This window comes from Hemiscyllium ocellatum, chromosome 24 (assembly GCF_020745735.1).
Source record: "Hemiscyllium ocellatum isolate sHemOce1 chromosome 24, sHemOce1.pat.X.cur, whole genome shotgun sequence".
Taxonomy (NCBI): Eukaryota; Metazoa; Chordata; class Chondrichthyes; order Orectolobiformes; family Hemiscylliidae; genus Hemiscyllium; species Hemiscyllium ocellatum.
In genome coordinates, this window is record NC_083424.1 from 41,764,395 (window position 1) to 41,791,422 (window position 27,028).

At 41.2% G+C, this 27,028-nt stretch overlaps 1 protein-coding gene and 1 long non-coding RNA gene across 2 annotated transcripts; one reads left to right on the forward strand and one right to left on the reverse strand.

Annotated features, from left to right (window-relative positions):
- Positions 1-3,783: 3,783 nt before the first annotated feature.
- Positions 3,784-9,314, reverse strand: LOC132827375 (uncharacterized). The gene is made up of 2 exons (XR_009645992.1): positions 9,025-9,314; positions 3,784-4,009 (listed from the first exon to the last, which is right to left on the reverse strand). It is a non-coding gene; the product is annotated as an uncharacterized LOC132827375 (long non-coding RNA).
- Positions 7,441-25,063, forward strand: hspb8 (heat shock protein b8). The gene is made up of 3 exons (XM_060844035.1): positions 7,441-8,093; positions 9,150-9,213; positions 24,570-25,063. The coding sequence occupies exons 1-3, from the start codon at positions 7,694-7,696 to the stop codon at positions 24,739-24,741; spliced, it is 636 nt and encodes a 211-aa protein (XP_060700018.1). The 5' UTR covers positions 7,441-7,693; the 3' UTR covers positions 24,742-25,063.
- The last annotated feature ends 1,965 nt before the right edge of the window (positions 25,064-27,028 follow it).

Here is a 27,028-nt window from a genome sequence, read left to right on the forward strand (position 1 = left end):
GATCCCTGTGGAACACTGTTGGTCACAGACCTTCATTCTGAAAAAGAACCCTCCACCATATCTCTGTCACTTGCTAATAAAACATTTTTATATCCAATTGGCAAGCTCACCCTGAGTCCCAAACTATCTAACTTTACTGAGTCTATCTTGCCAAACCTTGCCAAAGGTTTTACTAAAGTTCAAGTAAACAAATTCTTCTGTCCTGCCCTTATCAATCTTATCGGTTACCTCCTCAAAAAAATTTGTGAGACATGATAGAACATAGAACATAGAAGGATACAGCGCAGTACAGGCCCTTCGGCCCTCGATGTTGCACCGACCGAATCCTACCTAACCTATACTAGCCCAATAACTTCCAAATGCCTATCCAATGCCCGCTTAAATGACCATAAAGAAGGAGAGTTCACCACTGATACGGGCAGGGCATTCCATGAACTCACAACCCGCTGTGTGAAGAATCTACCCCTAACATCTGTCCTATACCTACCACCCCTTAATTTAAAGCTATGTCCCCTAGTAACACCTGACTCCATTAGCGGTAAAAGGTTCTTAGTATCTACCCTATCTAAACCCCTAATCATCTTATACACTTCTATCAGATCTCCCCTAAACCTTCTCTTCTCCAATGAGAACAGCCCCAAGTGCCTCAGCCTTTCCTCATAAGATTTTCCTACCATTCCAGGCAACATCCTGGTAAACCTCCTCTGCACTCGTTCTAAAGCTTCCACATCCTTCCTATAGTATGGCGACCAAAACTGCACACAATACTCCAGATGAGGCCTCACCAGAGTCTTATACAACTGCAACATGACCTCAGGACTCCGGAACTCAATTCCTCTGCCAATAAAGCCCAGTACACCATATGCCTTCCTCACAGCACTATTTACCTGGGTGGCAACTTTCAGAGATCTGTGTACATGGACACCAAGATCCCTCTGCTCATCCACACTACCAAGTAGCCTACCATTAGCCCAGTAATCCATCATCTTGTTATTCCTACCAAAGTGAACGACTTCGCACTTAGCTACATTGAATTCCATTTGCCACATTTCCGCCCAGCTCTGCAACTTATCTATATCCCGCTGTAACCTACCACTTCCTTCCTCACTATCCACAACTCCACCGACTTTTGTGTCATCCGCAAACTTGCTTACCCAGCTTTCAAGTCCTTCCTCTAGATCATTTATAAAGATAACAAAAAGCAATGGTCCCAAAACAGATCCTTGTGGTACACCGCTAGTAACTGCGCTCCAAGATGAACATAATCCATCAACTACTACCCTCTGTCTCCTTCCAGCCAGCCAATTCCTAATGGGGCGGCACGGTGGCACAGTGGTTAGCACTGCTGCCTCACAGCGCCTGTAGACCCGGGTTCAATTCCCGACTCAGGCGACTGACTGTGTGGAGTTTGCACGTTCTCCCCGTGTCTGCGTGGGTTTCCTCCGGGTGCTCCGGTTTCCTCCCACAGTCCAAAGATGTGCGGGTCAGGTGAATTGGCCATGCTAAATTGCCCGTAGTGTTAGGTAAGGGGTAAATGTAGGGGTATGGGTGGGTTGCGCTTCGGCGGGTCGGTGTGGACTTGTTGGGCCGAAGGGCCTGTTTCCACACTGTAAGTCTAATCTAATCTAATCCAAACCTCTAATGTATCCTCAATGCCATACCTCCGTAGTTTTAGCATTAGCCTACCATGGGGAACCTTATTGAACGCCTTACTAAAATCCATATACACAACATCTACTGCTTTACCCTCGTCCACTTCCTTAGTCACCTTCTCAAAGAACTCAATAAGGTTTGTGAGGCACGACCTGCCCTTCACAAAACCATGCTGGCTATCCCTGATCACGTTATTCCTACCCAGATGTTCATAAATCTTATCCCTTACCATTCTCTCTAAGACTTTGCCCACCACTGAAGTCAGACTCACTGGCCTATAGTTACTAGGGCTATCCCTACTCCCTTTCTTGAACAATGGGACCACATTCGCTATCCTCCAGTCCTCTGGTACTATTCCCGTTGACAATGACGACATAAAAATCCAGGCCAATGGCTCTGCTATCTCCTCCCTAGCTTCCCATAGGATCCTGGGGTAAATGCCATCAGGCCCAGGAGACTTATCTATATTCATCCTTTCCAATATTCCCAAAACCTCTTCCCTGCATATTTCCAGGGCATCCATTCTAATTATTTGTGATTCCATATTCACATCAGCAACAGTGTCCTGTTCCTGAGTGAATACTGATGAAAAGTACTGATTTAATGTCTCTCCAATCTCCTCCGCCTCCACACACAACTTCCCACTACTATCCTTGACTGGACCGATACCTACCCTAGTCATCCTTTTATTCTTGACATACCTATAGAAAGCCTTTGGGTTTTCCCTAATCCTACCAGCTAAAGACTTTTCATGTCCCCTTCTCGCTTCTCTTAGCTCCCTCTTTAGCTCCTTCCTGGCTACCTTATAACTCTCAATCGCCCCTACTGAACCTTCACGCCTCATCTTTACATATGCCGCCTTCTTCCCTTTCACAAGGGACTCCAATTCCTTACTAAACCACGGCTGCCTCACAAGGCCCTTTACACCATGCCTGACTGGTACATACCTATCGAGGACACGCAGTAGCTGCTCCTTGAACAATCCCCACATCTCATTAGTGTTCTTCTCTTGAAGCCTGTTTTTCCAATCCACACATCCTAAGTCATGCCTCACTGCATCATAATTTCCCTGCCCCCAGCTATAACTCTTGCCCTGCCGTGCACGATTATCCCTCTCCATCACTAAAGTAAAAGTCACCGAGTTGTGGTCACTGTCCCCGAAGTGCTCACCTACCTCCAAGTCTAACACCTGGCCTGGTTCATTACCTAGAACCAAATCCAATATAGCCTCCCCTCTTGTTGGCCTGTCGACATATTGTGTCAGGAAACCCTCCTGCACACATTGTACAAACACCGACCCATCTAATGAACTCGAGCTATAGCTCTCCCAGTCAATATCTGGGAAGTTAAAGTCCCCCATAACAACCACCCTGCTACCTTCACTCTTTTCCTGAATCACTCTCGCAATATTATCCTCTACTTCTCTAGGACTATTAGGAGGCCTGTAGAAAACACCTAACAGGGTGACCTCACCTTTCCTATTTCTAACCTCAGCCCAAACTACCTCAGATGGCAAGTCCTCTTCCATTGTCCATTCCACTGCTGTGATACTATCTTTGACAAGTAATGCCACGCCTCCCCCTTTTTTACCCCCATGTCTGATCCTACTAAAACATTTGAACCCTGGAACGTGCAACAGCCATTTTTGTCCCTGTTCTACCCACGTCTCTGTAATGGCCACAACATCGAAGTCCCAGGTACCAACCCACGCTGCAAGTTCACCTACCTTATTCCTTATACTTCTGGCATTGAAGTATACACACTTCAATCCACCCTTCTGGTTACAGGCACCCTCCTTAGAGATCACTGCATTATTCCTAACCTCCCTACACTCAAGGTCCTGTACCCTAAAGCTACAGTCCTGGTTCCCATACCCCCACGGAGTTAGTTTAAACCCTCCCAAAGAGCACTAGCAAACCTCCCCCCAAGGATACTGGTGCCCCTCAGGTTCAGGTGTAGCCCATCCTTTTTATAGAGGTGGTGACAATATGATCTGGTGACAAAGATGATACATTCTTTCCCTGCAGTTTTATTTAGCTCATGCCAAATTCCTTTATCCTGTTTACCCTTTTCTTAATTATTAATATAGACTCCTTTTCAACACTGACATTAAAAGAAGCTTCAGAATGCTTTTGATAAGGTCCCACATATAATTTAATAAGCAAAATTAGAGCACAAGAGTTTGAGGGACCATGTATAGGCACAGATTCTGTCCATGGTTATGGAGGATTCCTGATGAAGGGCTTATGCCCAAAATGTCGATTCTCCTGCTCCTCGGACGCTGCCTGACTTGCTGTTCTTTTACAGCACCACATTCTCGACTCTGATCTCCTGCATCTGCAGTCCTCACTTTCTCCTATGGAGAGAAAACAAACAGTAGGAAAAAGCAGATATTTTCCGATTGGTAAGCTGTGACTGAGACCAGTGCTCAGCTTCAGTTGAAAACAATTCATATCAAACACGTTAGATTTGTCATGCGATATTTTCATGTGTGTTGATGATGCAGAACCTGGTAGAAAGGAGGGCTGTGAGGAGAATGCAAAGAAGCTAAGGGGAATTTAGACAGGTTAAATAAGTGGACAAGAGTTCATCAGGTTGACTGGATGCCCTGAACTAAATTGAAAAACTTGATTCTCCTGCAACAAGAACATTGCTCTCCCTTCTGAATAGAACTCCTGATTCTTCTGAACTGAACTGAAATCAAAAGTGAAATGAATGGCCTCTGGTCTATTTATAAACATTCCATCCAGTTTGTTAGAAAGGTCAGAAATCATTTGGAAGATGAACCAAATGCATCATTTCCAAGTAGGTATGTGACTTCAGTCAAGTGCCTGGCAGAACACTTGGGATGTTACTGGATGGAATGTTTATAAATAGACCAGAGGCCATTCATTTCACTTTTGATTTCAGTTCAGTTCAGAAGAATCAGGAGTTCTATTCAGAAAGGGGAGCAATGTTCTTGTTGCAGGAGAATCAAGTTTTTCAATTTAGTTCAGGGCTTCCACTCAACCTGATAGAAATGGATTTTGTTTTGTGAAACTTCCAAGCTGGGAGAGCTTGTTTAGAGGTCTTCATGTTGTTAGATCTGAAAAATTCAGGCCATCTGAATTGTCAAAGGTTCATGCCATCATACACAGAAAAGAATTGCATAACTAGTTTCAGCAATCCAAAGAAAAGGATCTGAGAAGTTAGGTTCTGTTGTTAGAGAACATCTGCAGTCATATGTGAATATACTTTCAAAACCAACTACCATGGTAAGCAAGTGTAAAAATCAAACACATGATCTATCAAGTCATGGTTCATCCTGATTCCTGGGCTTGGCAGTGTAACCATCAACTGGGGTCATAACAGAAGTCACCAAAAGCTAACATTCAGGTACAGTGAGCAGTTAGGAAAACAAATGCCATGATGCATTTTATGGCAGAAGGTTTTGACTACAGGAGGAAAGATGTCTTGTTGCAACCGTATAGAACCTTGGTGAGACAAGAGTATAACGGGGAAAAACCTGAAATTATGCACTTTGATAAGAAAAACAGAAATAAAGAAATATTCTTAACTTGCGAGAAATTAGGAATTGTTAATGTCCTCATTCATAATTGTGATAAAAGGTGCATGATACATATTAGGGATTTTCATTTTTAAATAGAAGCAATTTGATCAGTTCTGTAAAGATATCTTTGTTAGAAAGGTCAGAAATCATTTGGAACATGAACCAAATGGATCATTTCCAAGTAGGTATGTGACTTCAGTCAAGCGCCTGGCAGAACACTTGGGATGTTACTGGATGGAATGTTTATAAATAGACCAGAGGCCATTCATTTCACTTTTGATTTCAGTTCAGTTCAAAAGAATCAGGAGTTCTATTCAGAAAGGGGAGCAATGTTCTTGTTGCAGGAGAATCAAGTTTTTCAATTTAGTTCAGGGCTTCCACTCAACCTGATAGAAATGGATTTTGTTTTGTGAAACTTCCAAGCTGGGAGAGCTTGTTTAGAGGTCTTCATGTTGTTAGATCTGAAAAATTCAGGCCATCTGAATTGTCAAAGGTTCATGCCATCATACACAGAAAAGAATTGCATAACTAGTTTCAGCAGTCCAAAGAAAAGGTTCTGAGAAGTTAGGTTCTGTTGTTAGAGAACATCTGCAGTCGTATGTGAATATACTTTCAAAACTAACTACCATGGTAAGCAAGTGCAAAAATCAGACACGTGATCTATCAAGTCATGGTTCATCCTGATTCCTGGGCTTGGCAGTGTAACCATCAACAGGGGTCATAACAGAAGTCACCAAAAGCTAACATTCAGGTACAGTGAGCAGTTAGGAAAACAAATGCCATGATGCATTTTATGGCAAAAGGATTTGACTACAGGAGGAGGGATGGTTTGTTGCAACCATATAGAACCTTGGTGAGAACGTGCCTGGAAGATTGTGCACAGTTTTGGTCTCCCTACCTTAGAAACCTTACTTCTCATAGAGTAAGTGTAATGCTCATGAGACTGATCCCTAAATGACACAACTGACTTATTAGGAGAGATTGAGGAATTTGGGCCAATGTTTCTGTAGTTTGGAAGAATGAGAGTTGATCTCATTATGGCATACAAAATACTCAGGGGTGGGGCGGGGGGGGGGGGCAGTGTAACAAGGTAACTGCAGGGTGGGTGACTTGGTTAACAGAACCAGAATAAGAGGCAAGTCATTTAGTGCCTGTACTGTAATTAGATGGAATTTCTTAACTCAGAAGATGATGAACCTTTGGAATGATTGATCCCAGAGGGATGTGGAGGCTCACTGTTGAGTGCATTCAAAATAGGGATCAATAGATTTCCAGATATTAAAAATATCAAGAATATGGGGGAAATGCAGGAAAGTAGTGGTGAGGTAGATCAGCTGTGATGGTGCAGACTTGAGTGGCCAAATAGTCTACTTTCACTCCTGTTGTTATATTGCTACAACTCCACAGGTGCAGTCCTGTGACAATTTTGAAGACAGCTAGATGGATGCGATGTTGTTTTCATGTTGTAAGGTTGTGAGATTCACGATCAGCGTTAATAATGGAACCTAAGCCAACATAAACATTTAAGAATGGTTAAGTAGGCGAGTCAAAGGGGATGAAAAAGAGATAAATAAGTATAATGCTCATTAATGAGTTAACTCATTTGGGTGGTCAACATCTATCTGGGCCGTTTGAGCTGAATAACTTGTGACAGTTTCCTTTATTAACACTCCTCCATAGACCATCATCCAGAACACATGGAATTGTTCCTTCCTATAGACAAAGAAAATCTGTGGAGCCACAGAATGATGATTTGAAAATAATCCCCTGTATGTGAAGTGCTGCGAGACACTTCCGAGCAACTGATCCAACATGAGCGTAATGCGTGCCTCTGGCCTTTGCCGGCTATTTGCTTTCCACAGGAAAACAGGCCCAGTTCTGGATTGAGCAAATTGATGACCTTTGGAGAGGGGCTTTCCTTGTGATCGCCTCATCGACCTGTGAGCATTGAATGAGTTTGGGAATGTTCGCTGTCATCTCAAGCGCCACTGTCGCCCTTGTACTTTTCTGGAGTTTGAACAGAAAGGGCGCAGCTCCCTAACTGCTGGGGCTGGGGGGATATCACGTTGCACAACTTTAAATGAAGTCATTCCTTAAACTTTCCAGGCACTTCGAGAAATGTTGAGGGATGCGGGAAGGCAGAGGGGTGTAATGCTTTTGAATCAAATACATACCCCGGCCAGCACTCCGCCAAGTAAACAAAGATGACTCGGAGTTGCTTTAAATAGGCTATGAGGAGGAGGCAGTGCTGAGCTCCTCTGCTAACTCAGGCTATGGCTAAACTTGGTCAGTTCACGTAAGAGGGGCCTGATTCTCCCCAGGGGAACGTCAGATTCCTTTCAATTGCTCATAGATCAGATTAAACAGATGACAACTGGCGATTGCCTCAGCTCCTGCAAAAAAAAAGAAGTATAAAGCCCGGGGCCACACGACCGGGAAAAGGGTCAGAGGAAGACTTTCTGGAGGTTTTAGAGAAAGACAGAGGCAGTGATGGCTGAGAGTCAGGTCCCATTTTCCTGCCAGGTGCCCGGCAGGCACAGAAGCAGCAGAGACCCTTTCCGAGAGCCCGCCCTGTCTTCCCGCTTCCTGGACGATGAGTTCGGCATGCCAACATTTTCCGAGCACTTCACGGCCGACTGGCCGGACTGGGCGAGACCCCGGCTGACCTCGACCTGGCCGGGGCCGCTGAGATCTTCCTTCAACGGGGCGCCTCGGGACTCCTACGGCCCGGCGCCTCCTCACTACACGGCCCGTTACACCGGCTACCCCGAGGCTAAGAGCCCACCCAGCATCAACCCCGGCGAACCCTGGAAGGTGTGCGTTAACGTCAAGAGCTTCGCCCCCGAAGAGCTCACCATCAAAACCAAGGATGGCTTCGTGGAGATATCGGGTAGGCCGGGAAGGAAGGCTAGGTTTGGGGGGAGGGATGGTGGTTGTGGTTCCAAAGGAGAGGTCACACAGAGGCTGAGTGAAGGTCAGAGTGAGAGAGTTCTGTCTTCTATCCTCACCCCTCAAACCAGTCCACTCAAGGAGGTGAGGGTGCATCCGAGTGAGGAGAGAATAGACCAAAATAAATCAAATTACTTCATTCCTCACTTTTCTACCAAGACTTGCTGACTCCTGGTGTATAAAAAACATGGGGGCGGTGAACGAAATGCTGGACAAACTCAGATTTGTAGATTCTATTTCGAATAATGGATTCTACGAGTTTGTCAAGTGGGTTGGGATGGGGAGACAGACCGAAATAAATCAGTTCAAATTATTTAATTCCTCATCTCTACCAACACTTGCTGAGACCTGTTAGATAAAACACGGGGAGGGAGATGCCGAACAAAGTCATAGATTCCATTCGAAACATCGATTCTATGACTTTATCCAGCATTTGGTGTGTGTGAGTCTGTCCCACGGTAATGTTTTATATAACAAGGACAACTTTCTTTCCTTAAGTTAATGACATGGTCTCAAAAGTAAAAGTAAAAGTTGCACATTATTTTTTCTCTCACCAGGTTTTGAGTAAATGTAAGACAGGAGATTAGACAGAATGTTAAAATAAAAACTTTTGATGCTTCTGTGGACTGTCCAACAGTCGTTTTGCAGAAAACACAAGGGGACATAGAATGGATGTTATAACTAGTGTAACTGCTGTTAAGAGACACCAATACTTAAAAGAATGGCTGATATTTTCGAAGTTGAAATACTTGCATTGAGGTATGGATCCTTTTCCAGGATTCAGGGATTACAGATAAACAACAGTCTTAGATCCCAAGGGACGCTACAGAGACCGTGAAGCAGACAGTTAGCTAATTGAAAGTAAAACCCACCGCGGGTGAGCAATTCTTGAAACTCTCGATCTTGAACAGATTCCTCTTCCAGGCAAATCAAACGTAAGATGTCGCACAGTTTTATTTCCTTTCCTGACCTTTTTTTCCCCTTTGCATCGTTCTAGGAAAACACGAAGAAAAACAGGAAGAGGGAGGAATAGTTTCGAAAAACTTCACCAAAAAAATCCAGTAAGTAGCAGAAAGGATGCACTGGCCAGAAGGGGGAATCAGTGTGAATTTTAAAAGGAGGCGTATAATCAGCTCGGCGAAGTGTCCACGGCTTTTTTTTTAACGTGCGCAACTTTAATGTTCAATTGTGGGTCTTACGATATTAAACTGAATAGGCGATGCCAAGAAATGGAGTTCATAAACTTGTGGGAGATTCCTTGCTTGCTGGAGGGAAGGCGAACGCCTTATTTGGTGATGGAATCGCGCTGACTTTTAACAACAGGTTTTCACAGTGCCCCACAGCCAACAGAAACCAGACGCTCATGGAACGACCATGCATTCTATTGCACTCGCCCCCTTCCCCATGTTTGACTGTCATTTCAAAATGCCGCTGGGTGACGGACTGTCTTGAAACACCTAAAAGTGGATAAATCCCCAAGACCTGATCAGGTGTAGCTGAGAACTCTGTGGGAAGTTAGGGAAGTGACTGCTGGGCCTCTTGCTGAGATATTTGTGTCATCAATAGTAAAGGTGCCTGAAGGCTGGAGGTTGGCTAACGTGATGCCATTATGTAAGAAAGATGGTAAGAACAAGCTAGGGAACTATAGACCAGGTGACCGGCAAGTTGTTAGAGGGAATCTCGAGGGACAGGGCATAAATGTATCTGGAAAGGCAAGGACTGATTAGGGATAGTCAACATGACTTTGTGTGTTAGAAACCATGTCCCACAAACTTGATTGAGTTTTTTGAAGTAACAAAGAGGATTGATGAGGACAGAGTGGTGGACATGATCTATATGGACCTCAGTAAGGCATTTGACAAGGTTCCCCTTGGGAGACTAGTTAGCAAGATTAGATCTCATGAAATATAGGGAGAACTAGCCATTTGGATACAGAACTGGCTCAAAGGTAGAAGACAGAGGGTGATGGTGGAGGGTTGATTTTCAGACTGGAGGCCTGTGGCCACAGGAGTGCCATAAGGATCCGTGCTGGTCCACTACTTTTCATCATTTATATAAATGATCTGGATATGAGCATATGAGGTATAGTTCATAAGTTTTCAGATGACACCAAAATTAGAAGTGTAGTGGACAGTGAAGATGGTTACCTCAGACTACAATAGAATCTTGATCAGATGGGCCAATGGGCTGAGGAGTGGCATATGGAGTTTAATTCAGATAAATGCGAGGTGCTGCATTTTCAGAAAGGCAAATCAGGGCAGGACTTATACACGTAATGGTAAGGTCCTAGGGAGTGTTGCTGAACAAAGAGATCTTGGAGTGCCGGTTCATAGCTCTTTGAAACTGGAGTCTCAGATAGGTAAGATAGTGAAGAAGGTGTTTGATATGCTATCATTTATTGATCAGAGTATTGAATACAGGAGTTGGGAGCTGAAAATGTGTTGCTGGAAAAGCACAGCAGGTCAGGCAGCATCCAAGGAGCAGGAGAATCGACGTTTCAGGCATGAGCCCTTCTTGAGCCCTTCTTCTTCCTGAAGAAGGGCTCATGCCCGAAACGTTGATTCTCCTGCTCCTTGGATGCTGCCTGACCTGCTGCGCTTTTCCAGCAACACATTTTCAGCTCTGATCTCCAGCATCTGCAGTCCTCACTTTCTCCTACAGGAGTTGGGAGGTCATGTTGCAGCTGTACAGGACATTAGTTAGGCCAGTTTTGGGATATCGCATGCAATTCTGGTTTCCTTCCTATTGGAAGGATGTTGTGAAACGTGAAAGGGTTCAGAAAAGAATTACAAGGATGTTGCCACGGTTGGAGGATTTGAGCTATAGGGAAAAGTTGAATTGGCTAGGGTTTTTTTACCCTGGGGTGTCGCAGGCTGAGGGGTGACCTAAGAGACATTTATAAAATCATGAGGGGCATGGATAGGATAAATAGACAAGGTCTTTTCCCTGGGATGGGGAAGTCCAGAACTAGAGGGCATAGGTTTAGTGTGAGAGGGGAAAGATACAAAAGATATCTAAGGGGCAACTTTTTCACACAGAGGGTGGTACGTGTATGGAATGAGCTGCCAGAGGAAGTGGTGGAGGCTGTACAATTGCAGCATTTAAAAGGCATCTGGATGGGTATATGAATAGGAATGGTTTGGAGGGATATTGGCTGGGTGCTAGCAAGTGGGATAGATTGGGTTGGGATATCTGGTCAGTATGGACAAGTTGGACTAAATGGCCTGTTTCCATGCTGTACATCTCTATGACTCTATGACTAGTAGACTCAGGGTGCTCAAGGCATCAGTATCCAGAGTGCTTGAAGATCTCTGTCCGGTCCCCAATTCCTCTTCTCGTTGACCATTACTATTGATTGCCATATCTCACCTGGCACAGATGACTTTATGGTACATAATTCAACTATCCACAAATCCAAATGAAACTGTTGTCCAGTTTATGTTAAAGGTACTGATGCCTTTGGTAACATGGCAATAGAGGAAGATCATGTGAAGAAAAAAATGCACTTACAAATGCATGGTAAAGCTTTGGAGTCATGAACGTACAGTGGCCATAGTCCTGCCAGATCGTAGTGCAGATCAATCATTTGACAGAAAGAAAGACAAGTGGTGGTTGTTTTATCAGAGGGTCACCATGCCTTAAGTGAGGGGACAAATTGAGAAGAAGAATCTTTGTGGTAACATCAGCTGCTGCAGAAATTTATGCTGCTTCCATCACTCTTCATTGCCAACCAGCTGGCCAGACAACTGAGCTGACCAATTCCTCAAGTAATGAGGTAATGAAGTAAAAACAGGAAATGCTGGAGACAGCTAAAATGTTGGGCACAATTTTAAGGTTGTACCAGTGGATGGGTTTTCATTGAGTTAAAACATTACATACTAACCCTTGTTTTTCTCTCTCAAATACTGCAAATCCTGCAAAATAATTCCAACATGGTCTGTTATTATTTTTATTTCACACTTCCAGCATCTGCAGGATATGTTTTTCTATTTGGAGAATGATCCATGTTTAATTCATTTTTTTAATTGTAATTGTAACTGATAAATAGACATAATGAATATTATATATTTCCTTGGAACAGATACTACTTGTTACAATTGAAACTTTCAGACATAAGAGATACATCAACTGAATTGAACTCTTTATGATTAGAAACAAAAATAGCAAACAATTACAAATCCATCGGGAATTTTCCTCCCTAATTTATATTCAATACACTTACATTTATGACTTCACTACAAATGATGAACAAAGCAAATATTCAGTCAGATAATTTCATGTTTAAACAGTCAAAATAAATGATTATGACTGTACAGTCTGAGACTTGTGAGAGAAGTTAAAAACAATTAGTTTTAACTTTAAGCAGTAGGTTAATATATCTATCCAGAATGATGTCATGCACGTGAAGTGTAGTTTTGCTTTTAATTGCAATTTACATCTTCTTAATTTTTCCAAATCACAGAGTTGTCAAAAGTTTTCTCACAGACACAATGTTCCTTTGATAAAATATATTATTCTTCACAGTTTTCATGGATAAATAATGAACTACTACTACTACATTTTATGAGAACAGATTCAATTTCTAAAGCATTAGGCAGACTTTGTACAGCTAATTGGGTACCATCAAGAATCTTGAGAACAAATGCTTTTACTTAAAGGTTTGTTTCTTAATTAATAACGTTTATTAAAGGGAAATTGGCTGTGAATGAGTTATAGAGTCAGTACGTTACGGAATGAAGTCATTCAACCAATCAGGTCAATGCCGGCTCTCCATAAAGCACTCAGTCCCACTTCACTATTATATACCCATAGCTCAGCATGTTTGTTTCCCTCACATACCTATCCAAATTCCTTTCAAAAACCATTCATCCTTTCCACTTTCACTACCTTCATTGCTTGTAAGTTCCAGAACATTTCTCTTTGCTGTGCAAAGGCATTATTTTTCAGAATCCTTGTATCTGTCTTGTCCTTATGTCTATGTCCACTAATTCATGGGAACAGCTTTTCCTTGTTGACCTTATCTTAACCTTTCTTAATTATGTACACCTCTATCAAATCTCCCCTCAGCCTTCTTTACCCAAATAAAAATAATCCCAGCCTCTCCAGTGGAACTTTCTAACTAAACTTCTGTACTCTTACAACCATCTGGTAATATTCAATACATTGTCTCAAAGGTCTTAACATCTTAAACTCTGGTGACTAGAACTTAATAGAATACTCCAGTTGTGACCTAGCCAAAAGTTTTACAGAGAATTCAGCAAAACCTCTACTTTTGCCTCAATGTCCATATTAATGAAGCTCAAATCCCATATGCTTTGTTAAGGATTCAATACATCCTTGAACCTTAAAGATCTATGCATATGAACAGCAGATATTTCTGCATGTGTAAACCTGTTTAGAGCATGCCATTGCTTCTTCCTATCCCTTCTGTCAAAATGCATTACCTCACACTTCTTCACATTAAATTCCATTTACCATTTGTTGGCCCATTGTGTCAGCCTATCTATGCCTTGTTACAGTCAATTCATATCATTCTCTCTGTTTGTCATTTGGCAATTTTGGTATTATCAGCAAATTTTCAACATTTCCTTTGTATTCCAATGTCCAAGTCATGAATGTTGATCATACACTCAAGGATGAAAAATAGCCATTCAATACAACTCACTATTTTTCATCCTTAAGCAAATCTTTTTACCCAAATTGACACCAAGCCGCCAGTTCCATTAGCCTCAAAGTTGTAGACCAGTACCTAATGTAGGACTTCAACAAGTGCTTTCTAAAAATGCAACATAGATAATCTCCATTGTATTTCTTTCATCAATCGTCTGTTACTTCAACATATTCAGTTAGTCAAATGTGACTGAACAACCCGTTGGCTCGCTGTAATGAATTTAAAACTCACAAACCCTTGTTAAATTTTCCCCTATTTCTAAAACCTTGCCCACCACTGATGTTAAAATGGATTGCCTGTAGTTACAAGGAATGTCCTTATACTTTTTTCTTTTATTACATGTGTCACTTTCCCATATCTATGGATGATTAAAATAATATTACAAGTACCCTACTATCTCTTCCTCCCATTTTCCTTCAGCAACTTGGGATATCAGACATCTGTACTCAGTGAATTATCCACTCGAAGTATAATCAGCCTTTCTGGTACATCCTGCCTAAACAATCTTTATGTTTACCATATACTGTACACTTCTACTGATATTTTGTCAGCATTCTTTTCACTAGTAAACACCTATAGGTAGCATTCACTAAGTATTCTATATTTTCTCTGTGTCTCTAAGAACACATCACTAAACATAGCACCCTATTTGTCCCTAATATGCCTCAATTCACCTTTTACTACCTACTTCTTATCAGTGGAAAAAGTTTGGGCTGCTTTTCATGTTGATGACTCATCTTTTCTCACATTCTGTCTTTGCCAGTCTTGCTTTCCTCTTCACCTTTGCTCTCAAATTATTATATTTTGCTTGCTTCTAATTGAAGAATTCACCTGACATGCATTTCCTCTGTCTTCTTTTTGTATTTCATCAGATGATCTGTCTCCCTTGTCATTTAAGGACTCTTGACTTTGGATCTCCCATCTTCCACCCTTGTTAGAATAACCCTAGATTGTACATTTAACAGCCCTTTTTTAGAGATCACTTATTGTTTTTTCATAGTTTTTACTGTTAAACTTTCATTTCATCCTGGCTCGATCCATTCTCATCTTGTTGAATTTAGCCCTCTAATTTAGAAATTCTGCTTTATGTTGTTCCTTGGTCGCCTCTGTTGCTAATCTAACTTTATGATGCAATAATCACTCTTACTCTCCCCACAGCCACTTAGTCTGTCTTATTCCCCAAAGTCAGATCTTCCTAAAAAAGAAAGTCCAGCAACTCTCCTTTTTATTCCTTTACTCCAAATTAATATCACCACTCAATGGTTCTTGTTCATCTCTGTGATTTCACTGCAGACTTGATTCTTGCTCATTGTCCAAAGGTCTTTAAGGATTTCCCCAATAATGTGATCCTACCTTTTTTTCCGTTTAGCTCTAACCAAATGAATTTTATCCTTGTTTCATCAAGAACTCTTCTGTCTTTTCAACAATGTCTTCCCTAACCTGTATTGCATCCCCACTATCCCTTTTCCTTGCCTGTCTTTTTCAGAACACTTTGTACCTATGAATATTAAGGGCACAGTCCTCGCAATTTTTAAGCCTCGTTTCCATTGACGCCACCACATTATATTCCTATAAACCTACTTTTCCTTGTAGCTCACCAACTTTATTCACTGCACTTTGTGTGTTTATGCATGTATAGTCAAAAGGTTGCCTCTGTAATTCTTGTAGCCTTTCTTAATCTGCACCTATCTAATATGGTTACTACTTCATTCTTTATTATTATGAAATACTCTCAATCCTTTATGCTACTTATTCCTTTTTTTCTATATCTAAATCAAGGTGCCCATCCTCTGCCAAGTTGGTTAAAACCCCCTCCAACCTACTAATGGACCTCAATGAAAGAACATTGTTTCCAGTCCTGTTGAGACCCAACCCATTCTTTATCTTCTGCCTCAGAACTGATCCTAATGTCCTAAGAATTTGAAATTTTTCCTCCTGCATCATGCTTCAAGCAGCACCAGAATCTGTCCATCTTCCTAATTCAACATGACAGCAGCTTACAAATCTACAACAACCGCTTGAAAGTTCCTGTCAAAGCCACTCACCATCTTGATTGGAAGTATATCGCCCTTTCTTCAGTGTCAGAGTCACAGTCCTAGAACTAGCTCACTAATGGCATTGTGAGCCTACCTACGCTAAATGGATTGCAACGGTTCAAGAATGCAGCTCACTATCACCTCAAGGGCAACTAAGGATAGACAATAAATGTAATAAGGCCCACATGACATGAGTGAACTAAAAAAGAAATCTACAATTGACATGTAGCACTGAGAGACATCCAGAGATTACTATCTTTGAGGTCCTACTTCTTAACTTCCCTCCTAGCTCCTGAAAGTCTGTCAATAGAACTTCAGTGCCTGCCCTGTCTGCATTTACTGATACTAATGTGTTCTTGCAATTTCTAGCTCACTGCCTTCCCCCTGAGAAATGCTCTACACCCTCTCTCTAATGTCATTTACCTTGGCGACAGGGAAATTGCACACCATGCAAGCCTTAAAAATAAGAAGTGTTTCACAAACATCTTTTGTTCAAGAAAAGTAATTAAGGGGCCTGTGTACCAATTTTATAAAATGGACTATAGATAAATTGATGTGAAGATGATGATGAACAATATTTAGGCCATATTTGTAAATATCTCCAAACAAAGAAAAATGCAACCTATTTTTAACTCAGTGGCAGTGCTTCTTTAGTGAGGTTTGTTGACTTGATTCTTGATGTCCTTGACCTACTGCTTGAGATAAAGTCAATAGTGGAACAGTTGCTCATTCCACTGACTGAATGGATGATCTGGTTGCTAATAGAAGGTTTCATGTTTTTACTGTGTTTAGTGTCAGTTGGTTATAATTCACAAACAATAACATGGGATTAACAGTTTTTTTTGTGGAACTTTTAGAGTTAAAACTGCTGTGCCATATAGTTAATGTTGGAAAACATGGAATTGGAAAGAGCCATTCAGTCCACAAAAGTGCATTCCTTCCACACATCATGCTATGAGACCATAAGACGATAAAGAGCAGAAGAAATAGGAACAGAAGTAGGCCTTCGGCCCCTCAGACCTGCTTTGCCATTCAATAGGGTCATGGGTGATTGAACATTCCTCAAGTCCATTTTCCTGCATTTTTCCTATAATCTTTGATTCCCCTTATTCATAGCATGGAAACAGACCCTTCAGTCCAACTAGTCCATTCCGACCGTAATCACAAACTCAACTCGTCCCACCTGCCTGTGAGTGACCCATATCCCTTCAAACATTTCTTATTTATCTACTTAACTAAATGTCTTTTAAACATTGTAACTGTACCCATGTCCAACACTTCCTCTGGTAATTCATTCCACACACGAACTGTGTTAAAAAACAAAATTGCCCATCATTGCCTTTTTTATAAATCTTCTCTCACCTTAAATATATACTCTCTAGTCTTGAAATGCCCCACCCGAGGGAAAAGATTCCTGCTCTTCACCTTATCTATATCCCTCATTATTTTATAAACCCCAATAAGACCGTAAGACAAAGGAGTGGAAGTAAGGCCATTTGGCCCATCAAGGTCACTTTTTTTTTATTTTTTTTAAAAGATATTTTTATTAGAAATTTAATATTTTGACAGATTTACAAAAATAAACAGAACTTTCAAGCACAAACATTAATATAAAAATAGATCTTAAATATATAATCATCAAAATTCAAAGGAATGATACTAAAGAAGAAAGAAAAACAATGAAACTCAGTTAACTACTAATCTAATCCACAATTATCCAGAGTGTATAGTTGAGTCACTTACATCCTTCAAACAAGAGAAAATGTTCTCTAATACACTCATAACAGTATAATAAAAAGGAAACTATTTCCAAACAATAAGAACAAAAAAAAACATGTTTGAATGGAGATCCTCCCCCTTATTCTCAGGGGGCCTTACTTCCTTTCTAAAGGTCCACCATATCCTCTCCCAAACAGTGTCCCACCCTTGACCCGGGCGCTCCTTAATAGGATTTAGATATAATACCGAGCTAGAGTTAACAGTGAGCGCCCCACCCCCACCCCTCCCCACCCATACCTGAGTATATCTGATAGCATCAATGCCATGTACAAACACACATAACTATAAAATTACAACTCCAACAAATTACAGTTAAGTATAATAACATAAAATAGCAAGGGAAGACAACCCTGCTCCCAGAAGCAAAAGTAAAGTAGAGTAAAGTATCCATTTCTCCCCACGGAGTGTGGAAGAGGCAAGCCAACATAAATTGTCTCTTACGATTTATTTAAACGAGTCTAAAAGTTCCTTAGCCTCTTCTGGTGATCTAAAATTATACTCGGATCCTTCGTGGTTAAAGCATAACGTCGCTGGGTAGCGTAAGGTGTATTGAATATTTAAGTTCCTTAGACATTTCTTCACCTCATCAAACGCCTTCCTCCTTCGTGCCAAAGCCGGGGAGAAGTCCTGAAATAACATAATCTTGGATCCTTCATGAATCATAGCTTTAGGATCCTTTCCAAGCTTTCTGGAGGCGTCCAGGAGTATCTGCCTCTCCCTATAACTCTGCAGCCGGAACAGGACCGGGCGTGGGCGCTGGTTTGGGCCAGATCCGCGTACTGCGACCCGGTAGGCCCACTCCACCCTTACCCGGTCAGTTTCAGCCCCCAGGTTTAAAAGCTGGGGCAGCCATCGCTCCAGAAATACTGCTAACTGTCCCTTCTCTTCTTGTTCAGGGAGGCCCAGAAGACGGATATTCTTTCTCCGATTTCTATTATCCAGGTCATCCATGTAGATTTCAAAGGCCCGGACTCTCTGCTCCAGAGCTCGCACCTGTTCTGCAGCTGTTTGTGCTGCAGCCTCAGAGGTCGTGGCCTTTAGCTCCGCCCCCTCCACTCGGCCCTGTAATTCCTCAATAGCCTGGCTGTGCTTTTGTAACTTTTCTTCGAATGCATTCCATCTCTGTCTGGATTCTGCGATGAAATTGACGAGTGTCGTTTCCAGCCTGGCAATCATCTCTTCAAGGCCTGTTTTTACATCAGCTGCAGCCGGAGGAGGAGAGGAGGGTGGGGGAGGGGTCTTTGTTTTCTGAGAGCTGCGGGGTCCCTTTGGTTTACTCATTATCCACTTAATATTAAACTGCTTAAATATAATAGTAAGCAGCTAATTAAGGTTAGAAAATATTTTTGGGTGGTTTGGTAAGTGTGGTGGGGGTGAGTAACTCACTTTACCCAGGTTTTGGGAAGAGCACTGTAAACTCAGACTTGCTGAGTCGCCGCCATCTTGGATCTCCCTCAAGGTCACCTTTTAACCTCCTACATTCCAATGAAAGAGTCTCAGCATTTTCAGCCTTTTTTTATAACTCATACTCTCCATTCCTGGTAACATCTTGGTAAATCTGAACCCTTTCCATGTTAATTATATCCTTCCTATAACGGACAGCAGAATTCACCAAGAATCTATCCATCACAACCTGAAATATACACAGGAATTATGACCATAACTGTTAACATTCAGGGATGATAATTTACTTAACCCTACACAGTTGTCTTGTTTTGTCTCCTTTCTATGTTTTGCCTCTTTCTTTGTCCTCTGTTTACCTGGTACCACTCTGCCATTTGTGTTCTGCTCTTCTAGGTCTCCTCCTCTATTTCACTTTCCAGATATCTCTAATTCCATTTGGTTCCTTCTTCAGTTGTCTGACTGAGGCCAAGTCCTTGGCAATCATATCTCACACTAAAGCAAAGTGCTATAGCTTATTTTTATTACAGATGGGGTGAGGAATCCTCTCTGAGTTTACCTCAGCCAGAACAGCCTGCTGGAATTAACAAAATCCACCCATTAGCTATCTAATCCACTGAGCTAACTCGTCCCTGTCTAGAATCTAACAAGAGTAAAGTCCTCATTTATCTGTCAGATATCAACTACAGCCATTCAAAATGAATCAAGCTCCCTGCTTTCTCTCTGTACACCTGTACCACCATCTATTTCAGATACTTATCAATCCCTAAATAATACAATTCTTTGGAGCCATGTTTATGTTGTAATTGTTCAAAGATGTTTCTCCTAAATTTCTCTTCCTCGATTTTAAACATGACCATTCAGTTCTACCTCCAAGTACAGAAAATAGTAATCCCTACAACAGCAACAAAAAGAGAAGTTGCTGGAAAAGCTCAGCAGATCTGGCAACATGTGTGAAGAGAAGTCAGAAGAAGAGAAGTGAGGTAGACTTGCTGAATTTTTCTAGCAACTTCTGTTTTTGTTTCTGATTTACAACATCTGCAGTTCCTTTGGTTTTGCTTAGTATTTTTCTACTCAGCTTATTACATCTCTGCATAATCTTGAAAGCCTCTGTTAAGTTCCCTCTTGGTGACCTCTGCTACAGTATAATTCCTGAGGAAGGGCTTATGCCTGAAACATTGACTCTCCTGCTCCTCGGATGTTGCCTGACCAGCTGTGCTTTTCCCAGCGCCACACTGTTCACTTTGACTCTCCAGCATCTGCAGTCCTCACTGTCTCCTACAGTGTAAATTATCCCAGTCTTGCAATTTTTTCCTTATCTCTAAAGTTTTTCATCCCTGGTATTCTCCATGCGGGATTACCTATTTGGAGTATATGATATCTGTGGCGGTGGTGTCAAGGACAGGTAGCTGAGGTACCCCAGGGAGTAACTAAACGGATGACTCAACAAAGACTGTTGAACTTATAACTTTATTTTTCTAGTTTATATTAAGAAGGATTCTTTAGTTAATTATTATCTTATTTCCTTATTTTTCTACTTATTCTGTGAAGGTAATGTTTAACTTTGTTTCTTTGACTATTTTGTGCCTATGTTAAAAAGTTAAGCATTGCCTTAACTTTTTACCATTGGTACAAAGTAGTAAAAGAAACAAAGTTAAGCATTACCTTGTTTTTTTTTCCAACTAGGTGCCATGGTACCTAAGATGGCACCATGCATGTCAACATCATATACTTTTCACAGTAGTCTTGTACTTCTGTATTTGACACATGACAATACAATCTAAATCTAAAAAAGGTATATCCATTTGGATATGTTAACTTCCAAGCACAATTAGCAGCCAATCAAAATGAACCAATTAATTGAACGTGCTGGGACTGGTTTTAAAATGACAGCAAATCAAAGGCATTATGCCGATAGTTCATGTCACTCAAACAAACCGTCCTTCTTGGTCAGCAACGAACATCAAAGGCAAGCAAACCTCCCATGAAGGCTTGTTCAAGTGCCAGTAATACAGGTTTGAGTAGAATCAGCAATGGCAGACTCTGCTCTGTGTATTACTTTCACTGTGTTGTAGATGTGAGGATATTGAACCAGATTCACGTTGTGAACTAAATAGGAATTTAACTGGCTCATCGTCTGGAAGAGGAAAGTTCCTCAGCATTTTATTCTTGGTCATTTGTCTCACCCTGTTCTCACCCAGTGTTATAAAATTTAATCTTATACCTAGTTGACGGGTATAATGTAGATTAATGGCTCACAAAGGGATTTGGATCAATCAATTGCATTGTCTAAGGAAGGGCGACGAATGTTAATGTAGCTACGTGTTTAAGTTGTTTTGAAGTGTGCAATGTGAGAAGGTTTGTTCTGGCAAAAGTTGAATGCATTTGGAAATTACATTAATCCAATAAATGTGAACCTGCACAATATAAGTGGTAATTATTTTCTTGGTCACATTTAAAGGACAGTCATTAACTTGTGGAGGAGACAGTGAGGTCTGCAAGTGCTGGAGATCAGAGTTGAGAGTGTGTTGCTGGAAAAGCACAGCAGGTCAGGCAGCATCGGAGGAGCAGGAAAATCGACGTTTTGGGCTGGAGCCCTTCATCAAGAATGAGGCAGGGAGATGAGGGGGTGGAGAGATAAATGGGAGTGGGGTGGGGCTGGGGAGAAGGTAGCTGAGAGTGTAGTAGGTGGATGGAGGTGGGGGTAAAGGTCAGAGAGAGGGTGGAGCGGATAGATGGGAAGGAAGATTGACAGGTAGAACAGATCATGAGGGCGGTGCTGGGCTGGCAGGTTGGAATATGGGTAAGGTGGGGGGAGGGGAAATGAGGAAACTGGTGAAGTCCACATTGATGCCCTGGGGTTGAGGGGTCCCAAGGTGGAAGATAAAGCATTCTTCCTCCAGGCACTGGGTGGAGAGGGAGTGGTGATGGAGGAGGCCAAGGATTAACTTGTAGAGACCCTTTAAAGAACACAACATGTACCAAAGTGCTCTACAGCAAATGCAGTAGTTTCAAAGTATAGTCACTGTTGTCAGAAATGCTTCATTAAGAAGTTCACAAACAGCAGTGCTATAATGACCAGACAACAAGCTTTATTTGTGACATTGTTGTGATAAATACTGGCAAGGGCACCACTGAGAGCATCCCTGCTCTTTTATTTGAAATTGTTTCATTAAATCTTTTACGTCTGTCTGAGAAAGCAGTCAGAGCCTGGCTTTAGCATCTCATCTAAAAGACAGTACCTCCTGACAGTGCAGCATTCCCACAGTACTGTACTGGATTGTCAGCCCGGATTTCTCATTCGGAGGTGAGTTTACTGCCATCTGAGCCACTGGTGACACTTTTAGCACCATCTTTTTCAATCTGGGCAGCAAATTCCCCCAATAAGCCATTCTGATTGGTTCACAAGATAATTCTCAGCTCTGTCTGCAATGAGTATCTTTGTTACTGAATATGTGACTATCTTCATTCTCAAGTGCTATGGATACTCGACTTCCGAATTTAAAAATAAACTTTTAAAACAGGAATGTGAATTTGTTTTTTTTTCTGGAGCTGCCAGTAATCAGAAGGTTAACACGTTGGTAGGTTCTCTTTGGGTTGCCATGGATGACAAAAACTTGCCTGTGTTTCCTACTTGCTTCAAATCACTGATTCATTGACATTTCTCAATTACATGCACAGCAATTGCTTGCAAAGAATAGCCTGGAAATTCCATAGGATTCTTCCTGTATTCCACAGAAAGTCTTTGGTGAGGTTATCTGTCCCTTCCCCTGGCAGAAAACAAAAGAACCACAGTACTTCAAATCCAATGTACTTGTCATTTTTTCAGCAGCAAAAATATCAGCTTACTTTTAGCTTGGAGTGAAACCATGAAGTCTTATTACGTTTATCACTGTGGTGAGTTTATTACATTAAAATCAAGTATTACACAATAAAATTTATGTTATTTAGTATCCCACCAACCAGAATATTCTCCCACATAGGATTCTGGGTAATCCAAGATGGAGGATGGGAGAATATAAGAGCTGTACCTTTTTTGTGGTTTTTTTCAGTGTTGGAGCTGATTTCCTCAATTCCTCAGTAATTACTGTTTTATAAGCTGTTCTATTGTATTGATTTGGAAAAGGCATTTGGATGGGTATATGAATATGAAGAAAATAGGCCAAATGCTGGCAAATGGGACTAGATTAATTTAAGAGTTGGACCAAAGAGTTTCTTTCCGTGCTGTACATCTCTATGACTCTATAACTGAAATTTCTTAATACCCTGCTAGACATCACTGTTACTCTGTAAAATATCACTATTGTCTGCTTGAAGCCATGGTAAAGGAAGTGACTGAAGGTTAAAACATTTCTCTCTTAATGCTAAGAGTAAAGAATTAAAGGTGGAGAGACTCTATGGTTTGTAGCATATGCCAAAGCATGTTTTTTAATTTCATTTTGCCCATCACTACAAGCCGCAATGGGATAACTGCCATGCTGATTTACTGGCACCATCTGATAGTATGACCATTGCCATATCATTGTTTCTGTATTTCATGTCAATGACTTTTAATTCAAATTCATAGGGGAGATGATGGTCTGGTGGTATTACCATTAGACTGTTAATCGAGAGATCCAGAATGTCCTGGTACCTGGGTTCAAATCTCATCATGGCAGATGGTGGAATTTAAATTCAATTAAAAAAATAGCCTGGAATTAGGAGTCTCATGATGACCATGAATCCATTGTTGATTGTTGTAAAAACCTATTTAGTTCACCAATGCCCTTTAGGAAAAGAAATTGCCATCTGGTCTACATATGACTCCAGACCCACAGCAATGTGGTTAATTCTTTTACAGTTTGGTGACACCCTTAGCCCATGAATTTATATTAAAAAAAATTGAGTGCAAAATAAATTCTGATTCTTACGAAAATGTTCTCTGTTTCTATTTCAACAGCTGCTGTCTGGTTTGATAAGTGTTTCCAGTATCTTCTTGTTTTTCATCTAGATTTTCAGCATCCATACTATTTTGCTGCTCATTTCTTATTGCAGTTCCAATAACTGCTGGGTGCCATTGCAAGACCGAACACAGACTCGTCTTTCTATCTCACATTTTAACTTTGCTGAAGATATTTTTGCACGAGAAACATATATTTTGAAGTTGAACCTGCTACATTTCTAACATGCCTCAGCTATTATAAATGGCATTGTGTAAAACACAGATGAAAGACAACAAAATTGTATCAAGTCTGGCGGTTAGTTAGCTCAGTTGACTGGTTGGCAATGCACAATAACGCCATCTCGAATCCTGCACCAGTTGAGTTGACCATGATGGAATCTTCTTCACAACCTCTCCCCTCACCTGAGGGTGTGGTGACCCTCAGGTTAAACCACCAGCAGTCACCCCTCACTCTCTCATGGATTAAGACAACTTAACTTTTATATTCATTATGTGTTAGACATAAAACTGAAGTGCAGAACTAAGTCAGGGTTGCAGACTTTGGTGTGAAAGCTTTCCTCAATATTGTGCCACTCTCTGCCTCTCCAGGTTGCCCATTGAAGTTGACCCTGTGACAGTTTTTGCGTCCTTGTCTCCTGAAGGAGTCTTAATTATTGAAGCTCCCCCTGTGAGACCACCTTGCTATTTCTACGGTGATGACAGCATGAGCATTGATGCAGAAGAAAATGGATTGAGAGGCCAAGAACAGACTGTTTCTTAATCCTAACCGACTAGAAAATCTCCTGTCAGAATTTGCCAAGAAAAGGCTATTACCTTCAGAAGAGTCAGCAAGAACTGTATATACATCATTGTTTGTTTACTTTGATACTTCTAGATAGTCTTACAGAAGATATTGATCTGTTTTGGTCTATTTTGTATATGAGAAGAAAACTGTACATTGATTGTTGGATTTGTTTTGCACAATAGCATATATTTTATATGCTAGATATAGTAGAGTGGTTCAATATTGATTCTCCTGAAAAATTCATTTAATTGTTGATTTTAGAATAAAAGTTAGGTTGGAAAGTATTTTCCTCTGTTAATATTCTGTGATTCTTCTGAATTTATTGACACAAAGCAAGCGGTCTGGGTCAGATTATAGATTTCCACTAGATTTTGGGGTTCTAATTCCAAACAGATAGAATGAAAGCCTCCATTTCCTGTGCTTGTAAATATTTAACATGAGCTGCGTTTGGATTGCTTGAATAAAGGCACTAGTGAGCATGGATCCAGAGATCAGAACCATCTTTAAAGACAGCAATAACTGATCCTAATTTGATTAAGAATGGACTCCTGAGATTCCTCAGCTGGTGCAAAAGGGGTTGTCCTCGGACTGGGGGGGACATCTAAAAAGATCCATTAACATAGACAATGGTTCCAAGGTGACTGTCTTCACAAAGGCATAACCGTACACAGATGGACCTTGCATAAAAAGATCATAGTGAAATGCCTAAAGCTTTACTCCAAAAGGTGGATTTTAAGTAGAAGCGGGAAGTAGAAAGGTTCAAGGGAGAACCCCAGAGTATGCAGCCTCACTGTCTGAAGACTCAATCTAAGCACTTTCAATTTAAAATATTACCACACGTGATTTTGTGTTCAGAACAGTGATGTCTCTTCACACTACCTCCACCCGCAACACAAGTGAAGATTTTTTCAAGGCTGAGTATAGATTTATAGAATCCCTACAGTGTAGAAACAGGCCATTCAGACATCAAGTCCACACTGACCCATGCCCACCCTCCCTACTCTATCCTTGTTTCCCCTGGTCAATCCATCTAACCTGCACATCCCTGGACGTTATGGGCAATTCAGCACGGCCATTCCACCCATACTGCACATCTTTGGACTATGGGAGCAAACCCATGCAGACACGGGGAGAATGTGCAAACTCTGCATCAGTACTCTGTAATGCAAAGGTCTTCCTGATGCTACATATATAAAAAGGAGCAAGTGGCAGATTGTGACAGAGATAGAAAATCTGCTCATTGCTTATGAGGTGGAATATTCCAAGGACAACATTCTTTGAGATTCTCTTATTGGGCAACCAGATAATTAATATTAGATTTGAAGGAGATGGTGAGAAGGTAGTCAGCTCTGGTAAGAGTTTATTTCTTTGGCCCAATGATCCATTCTGTTCCTGCATAATCTTGTGTCATAGATTAATTTGCTTTTGGATTTATTTGTCCTTGAGCTGTGGACAGTACAGGAGAAGTAACATTCATTGCTATTGTCAGCTGCCACACAGAAATTAAGAATCAACAATGGTGTTTTGACACAGGATGGTAGGTCAACCTCTTCACTCGTGAGTCATTGGGATTTTAATGACAAATCAGAAACACTTATGGTCATTTTCTGGTACTAATCCACAAGTGACATATTTTATCAAATCTGGTTAAAAATTTACTGTGGCAGTAAATGTACTCCATTCTCTGGGTAGTTAATCAAATTTCATAAATATGAAACAACTCTATCCTTTAAACTATGTTGTGCTATATTAATAATGTGTAATAGCACCTAAAACAGGTTGATGGATCACTAATGAACCCGTTTTGGTTCAAATCTGCCATAAAGTCGACAGAAGTATTAACAGCAAATGTATAAACACTTTCATTTCTAACGTCTGTCAGCAGTATTCTGATCCACATTTTAAAAATGTTTTAGAATACTGTGCAGAATTCTGGTCGCCCTGTTATAAGAAGGATGTAGTTATCTAGAAAGGTCACGAAAAACATCTACAAGAATGTTCCCGGAAGTGGGAGGTTTGAGTTTAGATTAGATTAGATTACTTACAGTGTGGAAACAGGCCCTTCGGCCCAACAAGTCCACACCGACCCGCCGAAGCGCAACCCACCAATTCCCCTACCCCTACATTTACCCCTTACCTAACACTACGGGCAATTTAGCATGGCCAATTCACCTGACCCGCACATTTTTGGACTGTGGGAGGAAACCGGAGCACCCGGAGGAAACCCACGCAGACAGGGGGAGAACGTGCAAACTCCACACAG

Coding starts and splice junctions, on each gene's coding strand:
- hspb8 (XM_060844035.1), top strand. CDS start 7,694: ATGGCTGAGAGTCAGGTCCCATTTTCCTGCCAGGTGCCCGGCAGGCAC. Junction 8,094..9,149: donor TGGCTTCGTGGAGATATCGG/GTAGGCCGGGAA, acceptor GCATCGTTCTAG/GAAAACACGAAGAAAAACAG. Junction 9,214..24,569: donor AACTTCACCAAAAAAATCCA/GTAAGTAGCAGA, acceptor CTGCCTCTCCAG/GTTGCCCATTGAAGTTGACC.